This window comes from Ambystoma mexicanum, chromosome 2q, assembly GCF_040938575.1.
Source record: "Ambystoma mexicanum isolate Mex_15411 chromosome 2q, UKY_AmexF1_1, whole genome shotgun sequence".
NCBI classification, from domain to species: domain Eukaryota; kingdom Metazoa; phylum Chordata; class Amphibia; order Caudata; family Ambystomatidae; genus Ambystoma; species Ambystoma mexicanum.
The window spans coordinates 467,593,254-467,607,448 of NC_090924.1; the positions used below are offsets into that span (position 1 = coordinate 467,593,254).

At 43.9% G+C, this 14,195-nt stretch overlaps 1 protein-coding gene across 1 annotated transcript in view; it reads right to left on the bottom strand.

Moving 5' to 3' along the window:
• The window catches only part of SDK1 (sidekick cell adhesion molecule 1), a 2,988,580-nt gene that overhangs the window by 2,092,272 nt on the left and 882,113 nt on the right, over positions 1-14,195 (bottom strand). Inside the window, exon 4 of the mRNA XM_069647588.1 lies at positions 8,451-8,598. Coding sequence (XP_069503689.1) covers positions 8,451-8,598 — 148 coding nt within the window. The remainder of the gene's footprint in view (positions 1-8,450; positions 8,599-14,195) is intronic.

Below are 14,195 nucleotides of genomic sequence, written 5' to 3' on the forward strand. Positions count from 1 at the left end.
ACAGCACCGAGTCATTTACCTGCTTCCGCATGCCAAAGCCCTCGCCTGCATGATTTATCCATTTCTGATACAGCATTGTTAGACTCGTTAACTCAAGGAGCGATTCTTCCCATTGCCATAAAGAGTTTAGCACAAATGGCAGGGGATGCTGCCATCATTGATCTAGATATGAATGGATCGGCATTCTCTGATAAATGCATGTCGGATAACTTGTCTAGCACACCTATGATGTTCACAGACTCTTCCCAAAGCATTGATGATGATTCAACTGCAACAAATGAGTCAGTGAGTGTTAGTCCAGGTGTGTGCACCCTGGGCATGAACACTTCTTTTTGCCCTGTGATGCGCTCGCGTGGGACTAGCACCCACTTGGAGTCAAATGCGTCAGTCAACCTTCAGTCCAATATCACTGTACAAGCATTGAATTTGGCTGGTCAATCACTAAGAGACTTGTTATGTTCCTTAGATCAGAAAGTCATGAGACAGGGAAATGAGATTAATGAACTATTGTCTATATCTGATGGGAGGGGAAAAGCATCCATGTGTTCAATAGCCACACAAACATTTTTAGAGGTTCCCCCTCCAACGGTGTTATGCCCGCCTGTAAGTGATCTCCAAAATCAGGGATACACGAGTATTTTACCCTGCTTTGACTCAGTTATATATGAAGTGTTCCCTGCACCTGCAACTTGAGAATTGAGTCCACTTGTGACATGCGATTCGAGTCCTGAGTGCGCTCAGCAATTAAAGCTTACGTCTGCCCAAAAAGTGTACTTAATTTTTAATGGTGTTAATAACAAAGTGACCAAAGCAAAAAATGGGGAGGAGGCTCCGAAAAATAAAGTACTTAGTAACACCGTTGAAATGAAGGTAAAGATGAAACTACCAAAACATCAACCGACACCCAAAAGTATAGGGAGAGCTACTGCTAAACGATTCATGAAATCAATTTCGGTACCAACCGTTGCAAACAAAAAATCAAGTGCAAATGTTTCTGATGGAATTTTAAAAAATATATATGATGTTGAATCCAGTTAAATCCAGGCAGTCCATCAAGGCTCTTAGTGCAGGGGTGGTGGAAGAGAATCCCCCTTTAGATGCTTTGATGAAGGAGATTGCGCACCTGTAATCTCAGGTTGGCCCTTTAAAATCATTGTCGATGACTGAAAGTAGCCAGCTTGGTGCAAGTGAGGCCACTATTCTATCTTGCACAGAGGAGGTAATGCGACATAGAGCAGAAATAAGGAAGGCGGTGGATGCTTATGTGCAGGGTCAGCATCTTCCGCCTTTGATATTGGGGGCTCCCGCTATTCAGCAGTGTTTGTCTAATAATGGATCTAATACATTAGAAAATGCTGCGAGGCAACCTATAATCAATAATGATGCAAGTAAAAATAGAACTATTGATCTGGTAGCCCCCACCCTGAGTACAGCTCCGGTTAGCATTGACAACAATTGCCAGCTTACAAGTGACCTCACGACCAGTGTGAAGCAAATAATGCCAGCTCACATGAACACTCCAGGTGACCTCTCTAACACAGTGCTATCACTTATTAAAAATGCACTATGTGACTTGGGAATGAACATGAAAGGCAAGGAATCTGTTGCCTCTGGTTAATCATTAGGAAAACAAGAGAACAAGAGAGACCTAAAACTTAGAATTCGACCGGCCCTATGCTCTTTGATCCTTAAATGCAGACCGGCTCCCTGCACCCAGTATGATTTAAACCGGAGAGCTATCTTGGCAATTTTTTTCTGATGTCCCGCCATTACAGGACATAACATCGGCTGATTTCACTCTGGTAGAATTTGTGTCCAACCAGAACTTAAATGCTGTTCGAATTTGGACTCAATCCAGAATAATACAAAATTTAGTTTGGCAAGCAAAGAGCTTCCTGTTCGACCTGGGCTTTCTACTCAGTGTGGAAACAGACAGTATGCCTAGTCCATCAGTATCAAGTAGTATGGAATGTGCTCCTAAGTCTAAAACCTCACCCCCAAATCACACAAATAATAAAGAATTGCTGCATGGCGGTGGGTCTTGTGCTTGCAACTGCAATTCAAATCGAAATTGGCTATACAACCCTGGAGGCCACCTTTCCCTCTCATTGGTCAGCTGGAATTCTCGAGGCTTTAAGCACCTCCTGAACAATGATGAGAGTGGGTTAAGCAAGTTTGACATAACCCTCCTCCAGGAAACGTGGCTAATTTCACCTTTAGTTTGGGCCGAGCATCAGGTCCATCATATTCCTGCCTTAAAGTCCTTCGTAGGCAGACCATCTGCGGGCCTAGTAGTAGCTTTGAAAGATGGACCGGGACATTTGTCCAATTTTTGGGCTGCTCCAAATCCCTATATGTTACTTGTCAGGGCGGTTATTCATGGTGGCGTATATGCAATTTTCAATATTTATTGGAATCCTGTAGCCATCACCACAGACTTATTCTTTAAGGACTTGAATGCGCTGTTTGATATGGTGGATGAAGATAAAACCATCACTCACCTTATCTTGGCTGGGGACCTGAATTTGAACTGCTTTGCAAAAAATGAAGGGCAACAATGTGAGAGATCGGTGCGATGGAACTCCTTAGTCTCATTTAGAAATGTATACATGTTGAATGGAGCCATCAGCCCAGATGTGCCTTCGGCTCCAACTTGGCATAGAGGGAGATCTTCATCTACAATTGATTATGTCTATGTGAATTCTGTACTATGGTCCAAGATGCAAGCATTTCGGGTATCACCGTCTATGGCGAGTGACCATGATCTGCTGTGTGCCAATTGGCATTCTGGGATAAGAACCGAGGTTGATAAGCCATAGGCATTGAAAAATGGCTGTCTGGTCGTCAATTGTGGTGGGAATCGTTTATGATGGACGGAGAATGCTCTGATCCATTTCAATCAAATCCTTTTTGACTCTAACCAAAACGACACTCGGCAAACGACTAATACGGGACTTATCTATAGTGATGTGATGCAAGCCTTTAGTCAATCAAAATCCCTTGACCCAACAAGAAGGGTTCACTTGCACACGTTCGATGTGTCCCTTTATATTAGGAAAACCACACATTGTGCGGAATTGTCAGATCCCTGCGTACCCTCCCAATCCTCCTCACCTGATTCCACTGAAGTAATGTCCTCGGATACAGTACCAGATGACTTGCTCCTCTTTTTCTTATCGGAATAGAGCTTTTCTTTAGGCTTGTGGTCCTTCCGTTCGTGTAAGTAGGGTCTGGCTCCCCCGGAGGCCACCTTGGCAGAGCTGGAACCTGCCCTTGGGGGACCCCGGGGAGCCAGCCCCAAAGCAGGGAAAAAGCCAAGTGGCGGAAAAAACCCTGATGTCCAAGAGTCTTGAATGGAGTTTAAACGTTCCGGAGTGCAGAGCAGGAACAAATGGGACGAGGCAAACGGGAGTAGAAGCTGCTACTCCCTGGGAATGAAGGCATTAGCCTCCAAAATAGAAGCAGAATAACTCGGAGAGTTTAAAGCAGGTGAGTGGTAAGAAAAGGAATAACAAATACAAAAAATAAACAATGCGGAAGGCCGCGGAAGGATCACAGGCAAAGCAAGCGAGCCCCGCTAAAGAAGGAGGCGCATAGCAGGGACGCGAAGGTAAGACATGAGCGGCGATAGATGCCGAAATAATAATAGAATTGAACCGCTAGACAGCGGAAGGTACCCGGTTCCAAAACGGGACGCGGAAAGTAGGAATACCGGCAAGACGGCCAAAGGAAAGTAACGCCGGAAAGGTACACAAAGAGAGAAAGAAACAAAGTACTGTAGTTTAAGTCGCACAGAGCGTTGTGCTAAGAACAACAGATACAACGCAATGAGCGCGGGGGCGGGGTCTGGTAATATACTAGACGCCGCCATGTTGGATGAGGACTAGAGCGGTAGGAGAGCTAAAGTCAATGCCTCCAGCGCTCCCACAGCTTCCACCCGCAGTTCCTGACAGGAATTAAGAAGGTTAGCAAGGCTTTCTCCGTCTGTCTGAACGGTCCTCACCAAAAGAGCTCGTTTAACATACAACAATTGGCGCCTGGCATATCGAGCAACCTTATACCAAAGGGATGGTGTGCATATGTTAACAACTTTAGCACAGAAAAACATATCACAAAGGTGGGCCTCATTAAATCAGGCTACCAATAATCACCAAATGAATATGCAATCCTCAGTGGTGGAAGTACACCAGTGGGTGAACCATTTCGAGCAGTTATATGCGCTACCCCTTAATTCTCAACCTTTGGCCTTACACCAGGGAAATTCAAAGTTTTGGTTGCAATTGGACCTGGTCGGCATAAAACAACTAATTATGACCTCTAGTAACTCACGAGCTGTGGGCCCTGATGGGATATCTAACTATGCAATGAAAAAACATTTGGAAATCTGGGGCTCAATTCTCTTCAAAATATTCTCAGCCATTAGTCAACATCAAACACTACCAAAGTCTTGGACTGAAGCGATCACAATACCTATTTATAAAAAAGGTGATCGCAAATTACCTGAGAGCTATCGTCCGATATCACTGTTAGATGCTCCAAGTAAAATATTCTGTAGACTCATTCTGAAGGAGCTCAATAAGTGGGTGTCCGATAGTCAACTCAAAGATCCGTTCCAGTCTGGATTTATAAAAGGAATGGGAACGATCCCTAACAACATGGCCCTTTCAATAATTCAATCAAAACAAGTTGATGGTGGCTGCCCATTGTACTTAGGTTTTATTGACTTTAAGTCAGCATTTGACTCGATAGATAGATCAATACTTGCAGATAAACTTAAGCAACATCACTGTCCTCCATCCTTAATGAATTTGGTGATGCAATTACATATGAATACTTCTATGCGAGTGAAACTAAATTTGGAAGGCAAATTGTCACCCCCAATCCTAACACACATAGGTGTGAAGCAGGGCTGTGCCCTTGCGTCATTCCTGTTTAATTTCTTTATTTTAGATTTGGGTCACACACTAACGAATTGTACTACTGATGTGCCCCGCATTGGCCACCAAAAGATAGCATATTTATTATATGCAGACGATTCGGTCTTGCTTTCACAGACACCCACTGGCTTACAAAACATGCTGAAACAATTAGAAATGTACACAATAGCCAACAATTTAATTGTGAATACCACCAAATCGCAAATCTTAATTTGCAATACAAGTTCAAAGACACATAATTTAAGGTAGTTTCTACAACAATGTGAACTCTCAGTGGTTTTAAGATACAAGTATCTAGGAGTCTACATTGAACATCAAAAAACTCTAAAAATTCAAACTTGTGAGATTAGATCTAAATTAGGACCATTGATCTCACAGTTAAAGATAATTCTAAGAACATTTGGGAAGTTCTCACTAAAACATGTTAGAACCTTTTATAAGTCGAAGGTAGTTCCGATTATATTGTATGGGGTGGAGGCCTTTGCGCCGCAAGACTGTTGCTTGTGGGATAGATCGGAAGCAAAATACTGAAAATCTGTCTTAACATTGTCGCCCGGGACACCCTTAGCGTTACTGCGATTTGAATTAGGTTAAACATCTCTGCACTCCCAGGTATTATGGAAGCGGTGTGCCCTGTTGCGGAAACTATTAGAATGGTTGGAGAAGCCATCTCTCTTGAATGTTTTAGCCCAAAATATATTGTCAGCTAATGATGGCTTATCGAGAAAGTGGCGGCACCATACCCTAAACGCCGCAGCTGATGCCGCGGTTACAATTGAGCTTTTGTTAACCAACCCAGATTGTGCAAAAAGAAAGATCTATGAGTATGATTGGGTTGGCAACATGGCACTGTGTACAAAACTAAAGGATTTCAATTCCAATGCATTCGGCTCCAAAAGGTTTGGTGTGATAGCTGACTACTTAGTAAAATTTCCATCGCCCTCATATCGTCGAAAACTACTAAAATTTAGATTGAATCAGCATGAAACAAGAGACATCTTGTGTAGAAGGCGATTAATACCAAGAGAGCAAAACTATTGTCGATTCTGCTTGGATAGGGAACAGGGGGAAACTCTGCAGCATCTTATAATCAAGTGCACCGCATTAGAGGTTATAAGGCTAAATGTTTAGGAAAGAAACTCATTGTACAGAATTATGTAGATTACGATCAAATTTGGAACATGTTGTTTTCTAATTCGAGATTAACTGTTCAGATTGCCATTGTGCAGTTTTTAGATATGGTATTGCCTAGAATTTGAGAGTGTAATTTGAGAATCTAAAGGGAGAGCAATGTCTTTCTCTTGTGCATGGAAAATGGAACTTGTAGTTTATCATGAATATGATGAGTATTGCAATTATACTGTTATTTTGTGCAGTCTGTTGATGCACTATTAATTCTGTAAATTTGTTGTCATACTATATTGTTGAAGGTTCAGTATTTGAAAAGTTGGTTTACCAACTGTAACAAATAAAAAAAGAAAATATTTAAAAATAAAGTGGCAGCAGCCGAAGGGCTGGACCCCCGACAGTTCCTGGCTGCCACCTGTCAAAGTGAGGTAGCACCCTAAGTACTATATGGTTGACAAATGAAACAGCCTTTGTCTGCATCGATTTCCAATGTCATTACAATCGTGCCGGTCCGGAAACAACAATGCCAGAAAGCCTACCGGCACCGTTGTTTCCGGACCGGCACACTACAACTCTGCGGGCGGGTGCCGTCCTGCCCGCCAGTGTCTGACCTGCCGGACGGAACGGCATCCACTCGCAGAGTTCTCACAGGAGCACCGGCACCATTGTTAATGGTGCTGGTACTCCCGTGTCCCCATTCCCATGAAGCCCTATGGGAGTCCATGGGAATGGGGACTAACAAAATTTCCAACGCCTGACTTCCCGGCCATCTGACTTGGAATAGCCTGGTGGCACCGGAAAGTCAGGCGCCAGTAAAAAAAATGTCGTACAGCGTCAACCTGCTGGTATCACTGGCAGGGTTACCACCAGACCCGTAATGAGGCCCATTGTATTAGTCTTACACTTCTTGTTATTTCTTTACTACAATATAACTTTTTGTGATATCACATGATCTATTGCCTTGGTGACATCACTTCCTGAGAAATTGTCCAGTCGAGGTGGAAGGTGGTGTCAAAGGTTGTGAGATGTCATCGCGTGTGTGACGTCACTTCCGCTACCCTTGTCATTTTCGTGAATTGCTTACCCTGGTGGATGTGTGTGTGTGTCCCTTCATTCACCTGCGCCCTGTCACTACACTAGGCTAAATCTGACCAAACCGTCACTGTCCTGGTGAAAGAGGATAATAACATCCGACACCTGCTGGGTGCTCTCATGGATGACGTAAGTAATTACACGCATGTATTATGGTTTCAACTGCTGATCCGCGGTATCCATGGCAACCAGCGCCGCAATACATTTAGGCTTATTTCGCACAATTGGTCCTGGACAACAGGTCAGAGAAAATCCCTCATGTTAATAGATAGGTACATTTCCGATTAAAAGCAGCTTTTGTCGTGCGTTAAACATAAACAGGCACTCAGCAGTGTTATTAATTAATGTGCACGCGACTCGTAGGCAAAGTTCCCCACAATGTGTTCTTTGTTTACTTCTGACTACACAATTCATGCAGACGCGCCCCACCCTCTCCAGCCCCAAACTTCCCTGGGATCAGAGCATAGTCAGGAGCAGTGTGGGCAGGGGAACGGCGAGCAATTGTGGGATTCCGAAGGTGTGCCCAGGTTGTGAGGTACGTAACTTGCACGCTGTACCCCGACCTCGGCAAACATTTCAAACCAACAGTTGAAACATACGTGTATTTGTCATCTCAACGCGTGACGCCCTAATGAAACGGCCTGAGCAGAGCGACCGGTTGGCAACGGCGAACCGTCCCGAGGAAGAGGGGCGGCGGCGGCGGGGACACGCGGTGCACCTTGAGATAATGCTTAGCTAATCACCGAGCTGCCACTTTGCCATGAGTGGGTGAGCCGCTAATTAGACCAAAGGAAATAAAACTGTCAAGTTGGGATACAAGGATATAGAAAAATAAGCGGTAATTACAGCTTTATTGTCGAGGAAAAAGAATCAAAAACAGCTTTATAAACACAGAACACCCGCCTTTGTGATTGAGGACCTGCATTCATCGAATTAGTGCAATCAAGTAAACACAATTTGGGAATGAACGCTCCGCTCCCTCTTTGAAGCATATTTTAAAAATGAATGGAAGAACGGGAATTGAGTCACCGCCCCCCAAGCCCCCCACCCAACCCCTGCGCACCCGCTGCTGCCCTGCACCACCAGCATTGCCATCACATTAATTATTTCGTGAAATTACTTAGGAAACTCGAAGCCTTTCTTAAAATAGCCATTTATCTCAAACTTGGGAGGAAATATTCCCTTTAAAGCTCAATTAGCGCACTTCAGGCGTAGGCTCCAGCATCAAACATAATGAGGGATTCAGCGTCATACTTCACATCTATGATGGGGGTGGACGTCGCGTCAACTTACATTCTGCCGCTTGGAATAATCTTGTGTCCATCCCTGAACCAAGTGACTTGAGGTTTGGGGTAGCCCATGACACTCGGGAAGCTCAAAATGGCAGCCTGCCCGCGCAGCTCCGTTATCCTCAGGTCTCCAACAGCAAAGTCGCCCATGTCTGTAGAAAGCAACATTGTGGATGTTTATACCTTATTTTGTCATTCAACACATGATCCAATAATTAACAAAACACGTGAAAACTCTTAAAGCATTAGGTTGACTGAGGTCACAGATTTTATTGGAGACTAACCAGGTAGTATGAGATTCCGGTCAGCCGTCCGTAAATCTGGGTTTCGCGATAGGTTCATGATAGCACTTGTTAAATCTCCTGTCTAGTTAAGCAGATTTATTCTGGGTCAAACAGTGATCCCTTTGAGATTAAGAGCTTGCTTCAAGTGATATTTGGGTAGAACTAGGCACTGCCAGTGGCACTCTGGCAGAGCTAAAGCAATAAGGTGCAAAAGTTGGACAATGGAAGAGTGACATGGGGGCAGAACTAGATACTGAGGTTTTTACCATGGCTGAATTGTGGCAGTGAAAACCGCATGGGGCAGAGCATGGCATCAAGCAGCACAAACATGTGTAATACAGGGTCAATATTGGTATATATTGTTGAGCAGGCCTCAAGATTTTCCTTTGGCACAACCAGAATGGAAGGAGGGAGCCACACTGTCATATATTGTGACAGGCATCATTATGTCTGCTGGGCACAGGCAGCATGAAAATGTTCTTTAAAGTGGCAATAATGACATATGTTGTTGAGACAGAGCTCATGATTTTCTTTGAACACAAGCAGCAATTTGATTAATTTTACTGTGGCATTACTGGCATATATTGCCAAACAGGGTCTCTTGATTGGCTCTAGGCACAGCCAGCATGAAAATGCTACAGAGTCGTGTTGGCAACTTTGCATTATTTGAATATTTTATGGTTCTCCCTTCAAAACCAATTGTAAATGCTATGGCTTCTTAACCAATGTTTCAGAAAATTGAAACCAATTTGGAACGCACCATTTTAACATATTGCTATAATCAATTTCTCAGAAGAGAATCCCCTCCTGTGACCCCCACTTCGGATTCCCTTGAGGTGAGTTGTGATGGGTTGCACGATTACTGGGGCAAATTATGGGATATCTTGTGCACCCCACTGCTTTAAACATTATCCAAACTTCACCACCTATGCTGGAAATGTACAAACTGGGAATACATTGGAATTCTGAAACAGTAAACAAAAAATGTACTAGAATTGAGTGTGCTACTGTACATTTATAAAACTGGGAGCTTGCTGTGCTCCTCATCGTGCGAGCTTACTCGGAGTGCTGTTATGCATGTTATGTCATGATGTCATACAGTCCATGACATGACAGAATTACATATCTTGATATGAAATTTCAGTAAGAAAATCATGATCTGCTGCACTGGGACAACCAACACACAGCCATATGAATGGTCTACTTCAATGGGCACCACCGCCAAGAAAGGCAGAAATGTTGAGCAATGTTGGGATCATTTCTTATGCAGACCTATCCTACAAACCACACAGACATCACAAAATAGGGACAGCCCACTATCACCTTCAAACATCGAGAGGAAAAGTATTACCTTTCTCGAGCTCTGCCACAAGGTGCAAGTTAGAGATCCATGGTACTTTCGAAACTGGGTTACTCTAGGGGTGTACCCTCTGGGCTCCCAAAAAAAGTACACTGAAACAAGTCCAACTAGCGACAAACCGCTCAGCATGCCTCGTTTCCGGCCAATGAAAATACAACATTATTCTGGTCCTGCTCGTGTGGCACCCTTTGTCTCCCCATTGAACAAGGGGTGGACTTTCTACACACAGTTGAATCACAGGTCCAGACACGTAAACAAGGAACTGAAGGAACTAGAGGATTGCTAAGCTTCCTGGAACCCAAAAAGGCACACACGGGTGGCTTAGCACTCTCTTGCATGGCTCAAAGCTGCAGAATGTGCTCAATGTGAACCCAAGCCTTCATAAGAACCCACTACAGTTCAGGAAGTCATTAAACAAGGGATCTTCAAAGAAAACATTGTCTGCACAACCAGTTAAAACATGACCACACTCTATGCACCACCCCCCCAACCTAAGATACAACACCCCAGCCCTACCCAAGGGTAGTCAACACCACCAGTAACTCTGACAAGCACCAATGATCTAGAATCTCGATGATCCTATGCTTGAACCCTAGGAACCCCCCCCTATAAAATTGCCCTGACAACAGGAATACAACCTCAAAGCACTGATTGGGGTTTATAGACACCCCTCTGTCTAAGTATTCCCTCAATTACTGCACCCCTCGCTGTGCAGACACGCAAAGGCCACTCCTTGCCCCACCCCACTTCCTTCTTCCATGGCGGCATGAAGTGATTCATTCTGCATTCTATAAAACACCAAATGCAAATGAATAATTGAAATGACATCCGAGATAGCGTGTCATGGTATGTCAAGTTGTGTCATTTTATATATCAGTAGGATCGTGGTTGGCTCTAGGTGTGAAAACAGCCTGTGCTAGGCTCTGCTATTATCCAAGGCTAATAGATTGTTCTGGCGTTGCAAGATCACAGGAGTTGTTGGGGTTTAGCCAGTACCCCTAGTTGTTAAGTAGAAAAGGAGGTTTGTTTCTCCTGGCTATCTTGCTTCAGTGGTTTGAAATAATCGTTTTAATACTGTAGTTAATGCGATACAGGATTCGCTTCTATTAGTGATAGTGTTGGATTTTTTCTCACATTACATTGAAAAGCATCATATACACTTTAAGGCAATTGTACGCCTTGTTTGTCAGCCGACACGTGTTTTGACCCAGAGGGTCTTTATCAAGGCTATTGTCAAAGTTTGTGAGCCCCCTGTGGGGTCCTGGTCCTAGTATGGGTGCTGTCCTGTTGACAGGCGAGGCTTCTGTTGGCCCTTGTTAGTGGCTGTAATCAACGGTCCGTTGGGCCCCTCTGCACAGGGGGCTCACAAACTTTGACAATAGCCTTGATAAAGACCCTCTGGGTCGAAACACGTGTCGGCTGACAAACAAGGCGTACAATTGCCTTAAAGTGTATATGACGCTTATCAATGTAATGTGAGAAACAATCCAATACTATCATTAATAAAAGCGAATCCTGCATCGCATTAACTACAGTGTTAAAACGATTATTTCAAACCACTGAAGCAAGATAGCCAGGAGAAACAAACCTCCTTTTCATTTTATATATCAACCTGGAGTATACTGGGAGTGTCTGTCTTTTGTGTCTTGGCTACTCTTACGGCAGTCATCAAGTGAAGGTTGCAAAGCCAATGCAATGGCGCGATTTAAACTGGTCTTAGTTTATGCACAATGAGAGGAGCTTCCTTACTGATAGGGCTGGCGAAACACACAAACATGCGCTCGATAGTCCACTGACAGCAGTCACTCAAATGTTGTAATGGCAACTGGGTTAAGGCCAGCCATATTTGGTCATTGCTCTAGGCCTACTATTAGCAATGAGGGCTCAATGACCCAAAATCCGTGCAAAGACAGGTGAGCCAGCACAATGACCAGATCTGGGCTGCTGTTAGTGTCGATGAGAACACCAGCACGTATGTGGGCATTGTGCTGGGGCTCGCACCTGAACAAATGTGTCTAAACCCAGCTATATTTATACATTTCAGCTGCACTACAAACAACACAAATGCGGTCCCTGCTGCAGCACTAAGAAAAGGGGGAAGTGGGTCACGGCCCTGGTGATATGACAAATGTATGCGTAGCAGTTCAACCCACACCTGCCAGACTGCAAATAAGTGACCTTGCACTGCTGAAAAGTGACTTTGCACTGCCGACACAAACCCTGATTCATGGAACTGTGCAAAGTGTATTTTTGCAGTGCAAGTCGTTTTTGCAGTACAAAGAGACTTTGCAATGCAAAAATACACTTTGCACAGTTCAACTCACACCTGCAAGACTGCAAATAAGTGACCTTGCACTGCTGAAAAGTGACTTTGCACTGCCGACACAAACCCTGATTCATGGAACTGTGCAAAGTGTATTTTTGCAGTGCAAGTCGTTTTTGCAGTACAAAGAGACTTTGCAATTCAAAAATACACTTTGCACAGTTCCAAGATTCAGGGTTTGTGTCGGCAGTGCAAAGTTTTCAGCAGTGCAAAGTCACATTGCCCAGTGCAAAAAAATCCATAAATTGAGCCCAAAGTCTTTACTATGGCGCCCACCCTTGGCTGTAGCCCCCTGCCTATAAATTCCCTGGCCTACGATATGAAACATGGCCTCCCTTCTTTGCATCACCAGCCGCAGAAGGTAGAACCTGCTGGGAGGGGGCAGATAAAGTGGGAATATCCTGGCTTAAGACAACATAATGGAAAGACGCTGGAACATATTGGCAAACAGGGCATAATGAAACTAGCAATGGTGTGCCAGGTGGCTCTAATGGCAAACGGCCAGGATGTGCTAACTGGGATTAAAGTAAACTGGCAATTAGGAAAGTAGACGATTTGATAACTATTCAACATGCAACCATGAAATGATGTCTTGAGTGGGTTTGCGGGAAAATGGCAATGATGTGCTAACTAAATGCTGAGTTACCTACATTCACGTGTGCATGCATACACAAAATGGAGAGAATAATATATATTAACTAAACTGTTCGATGTGCTATATAAGAATTGCTGCTTTGTAAGATCTGTTTTTGGACCCAATTCCCGTTCCTTTCAAATCCGATTTTTTTGCTGCTTCAGAAGCAGTACATTTTCATAACCTAAAAAACTCTATTCTGAAGTGTTTCTTCAGGTGTGTAAAGCGATCACACTAAGCACATAAAAGCCTGGATAAAGAGAGCATTCCTGGAGGACATGTGACACCCGCTCTTTGTAGGCGCAGGTGCACTAAATAGGGGAGAGCCTCACTTGGGACTTCCGGGGACTCGTAAGGCCCTGTTACTCACATGAATGGAGTAGAATGCCAAGAAAGGGAGGCTGCTCTCCCTGTTCAGATTTGTCCTCACTTTCCACTCTGTTTACAGATCCCATCGCTCATGCTTGGCTTGAGGAAATTGTACTGTACAAGTAGCACAGCTTGAACTATCGCAGGGGAAAGAGCACGCTGTCAAAGCAAGGATAAATGATGCCCGCTCTGCGGGTTTTTTGCTAAAGATTATAAATAATGTTGAGGACAAAAATATCAAAAGTCTTACATTGTTTAGATATCAAGTTTTCCTTCCCACAAAAAAACCCGAGGGCACAGACAAGCACAGCTATTCACTGACTCAACTTTTTAAAGCCATTTTGGGTGTAATAAATTATGGACGTACACATGAAGTTCTGCTGACCCAATATTCCTTTCTTTGGCGTCTTAAATGAACTCTGGCAAAGACGCATTTTCACTTTGAGCTCTCATAATCATAAATGGATACCAGCCTTTGAATGGTAATTGTAATATTTTATGTTTTTCACTCCTCTATTAAAATGTTAGAAGACGATTATTTAAGTAATTATCCCGTGTTCTGCGGTATCACCAGCCGATAACGGCCCGTGGCCCAAGTTACACAGGGCCCCGGTGCCGTCACAGGGCTGGTGAAGCCAGCGAAATGCAGGATTATTGCTATTAGCACCACGGGTAAAACCCTCAGGGTTCAAATAAGTAACAGATACTAACAGCAAATAGAAGAAAAAAAAACAGCTGTGCTGCGTCTTTCAAAGCATCAGCCAGGGCGAGTCACGGTT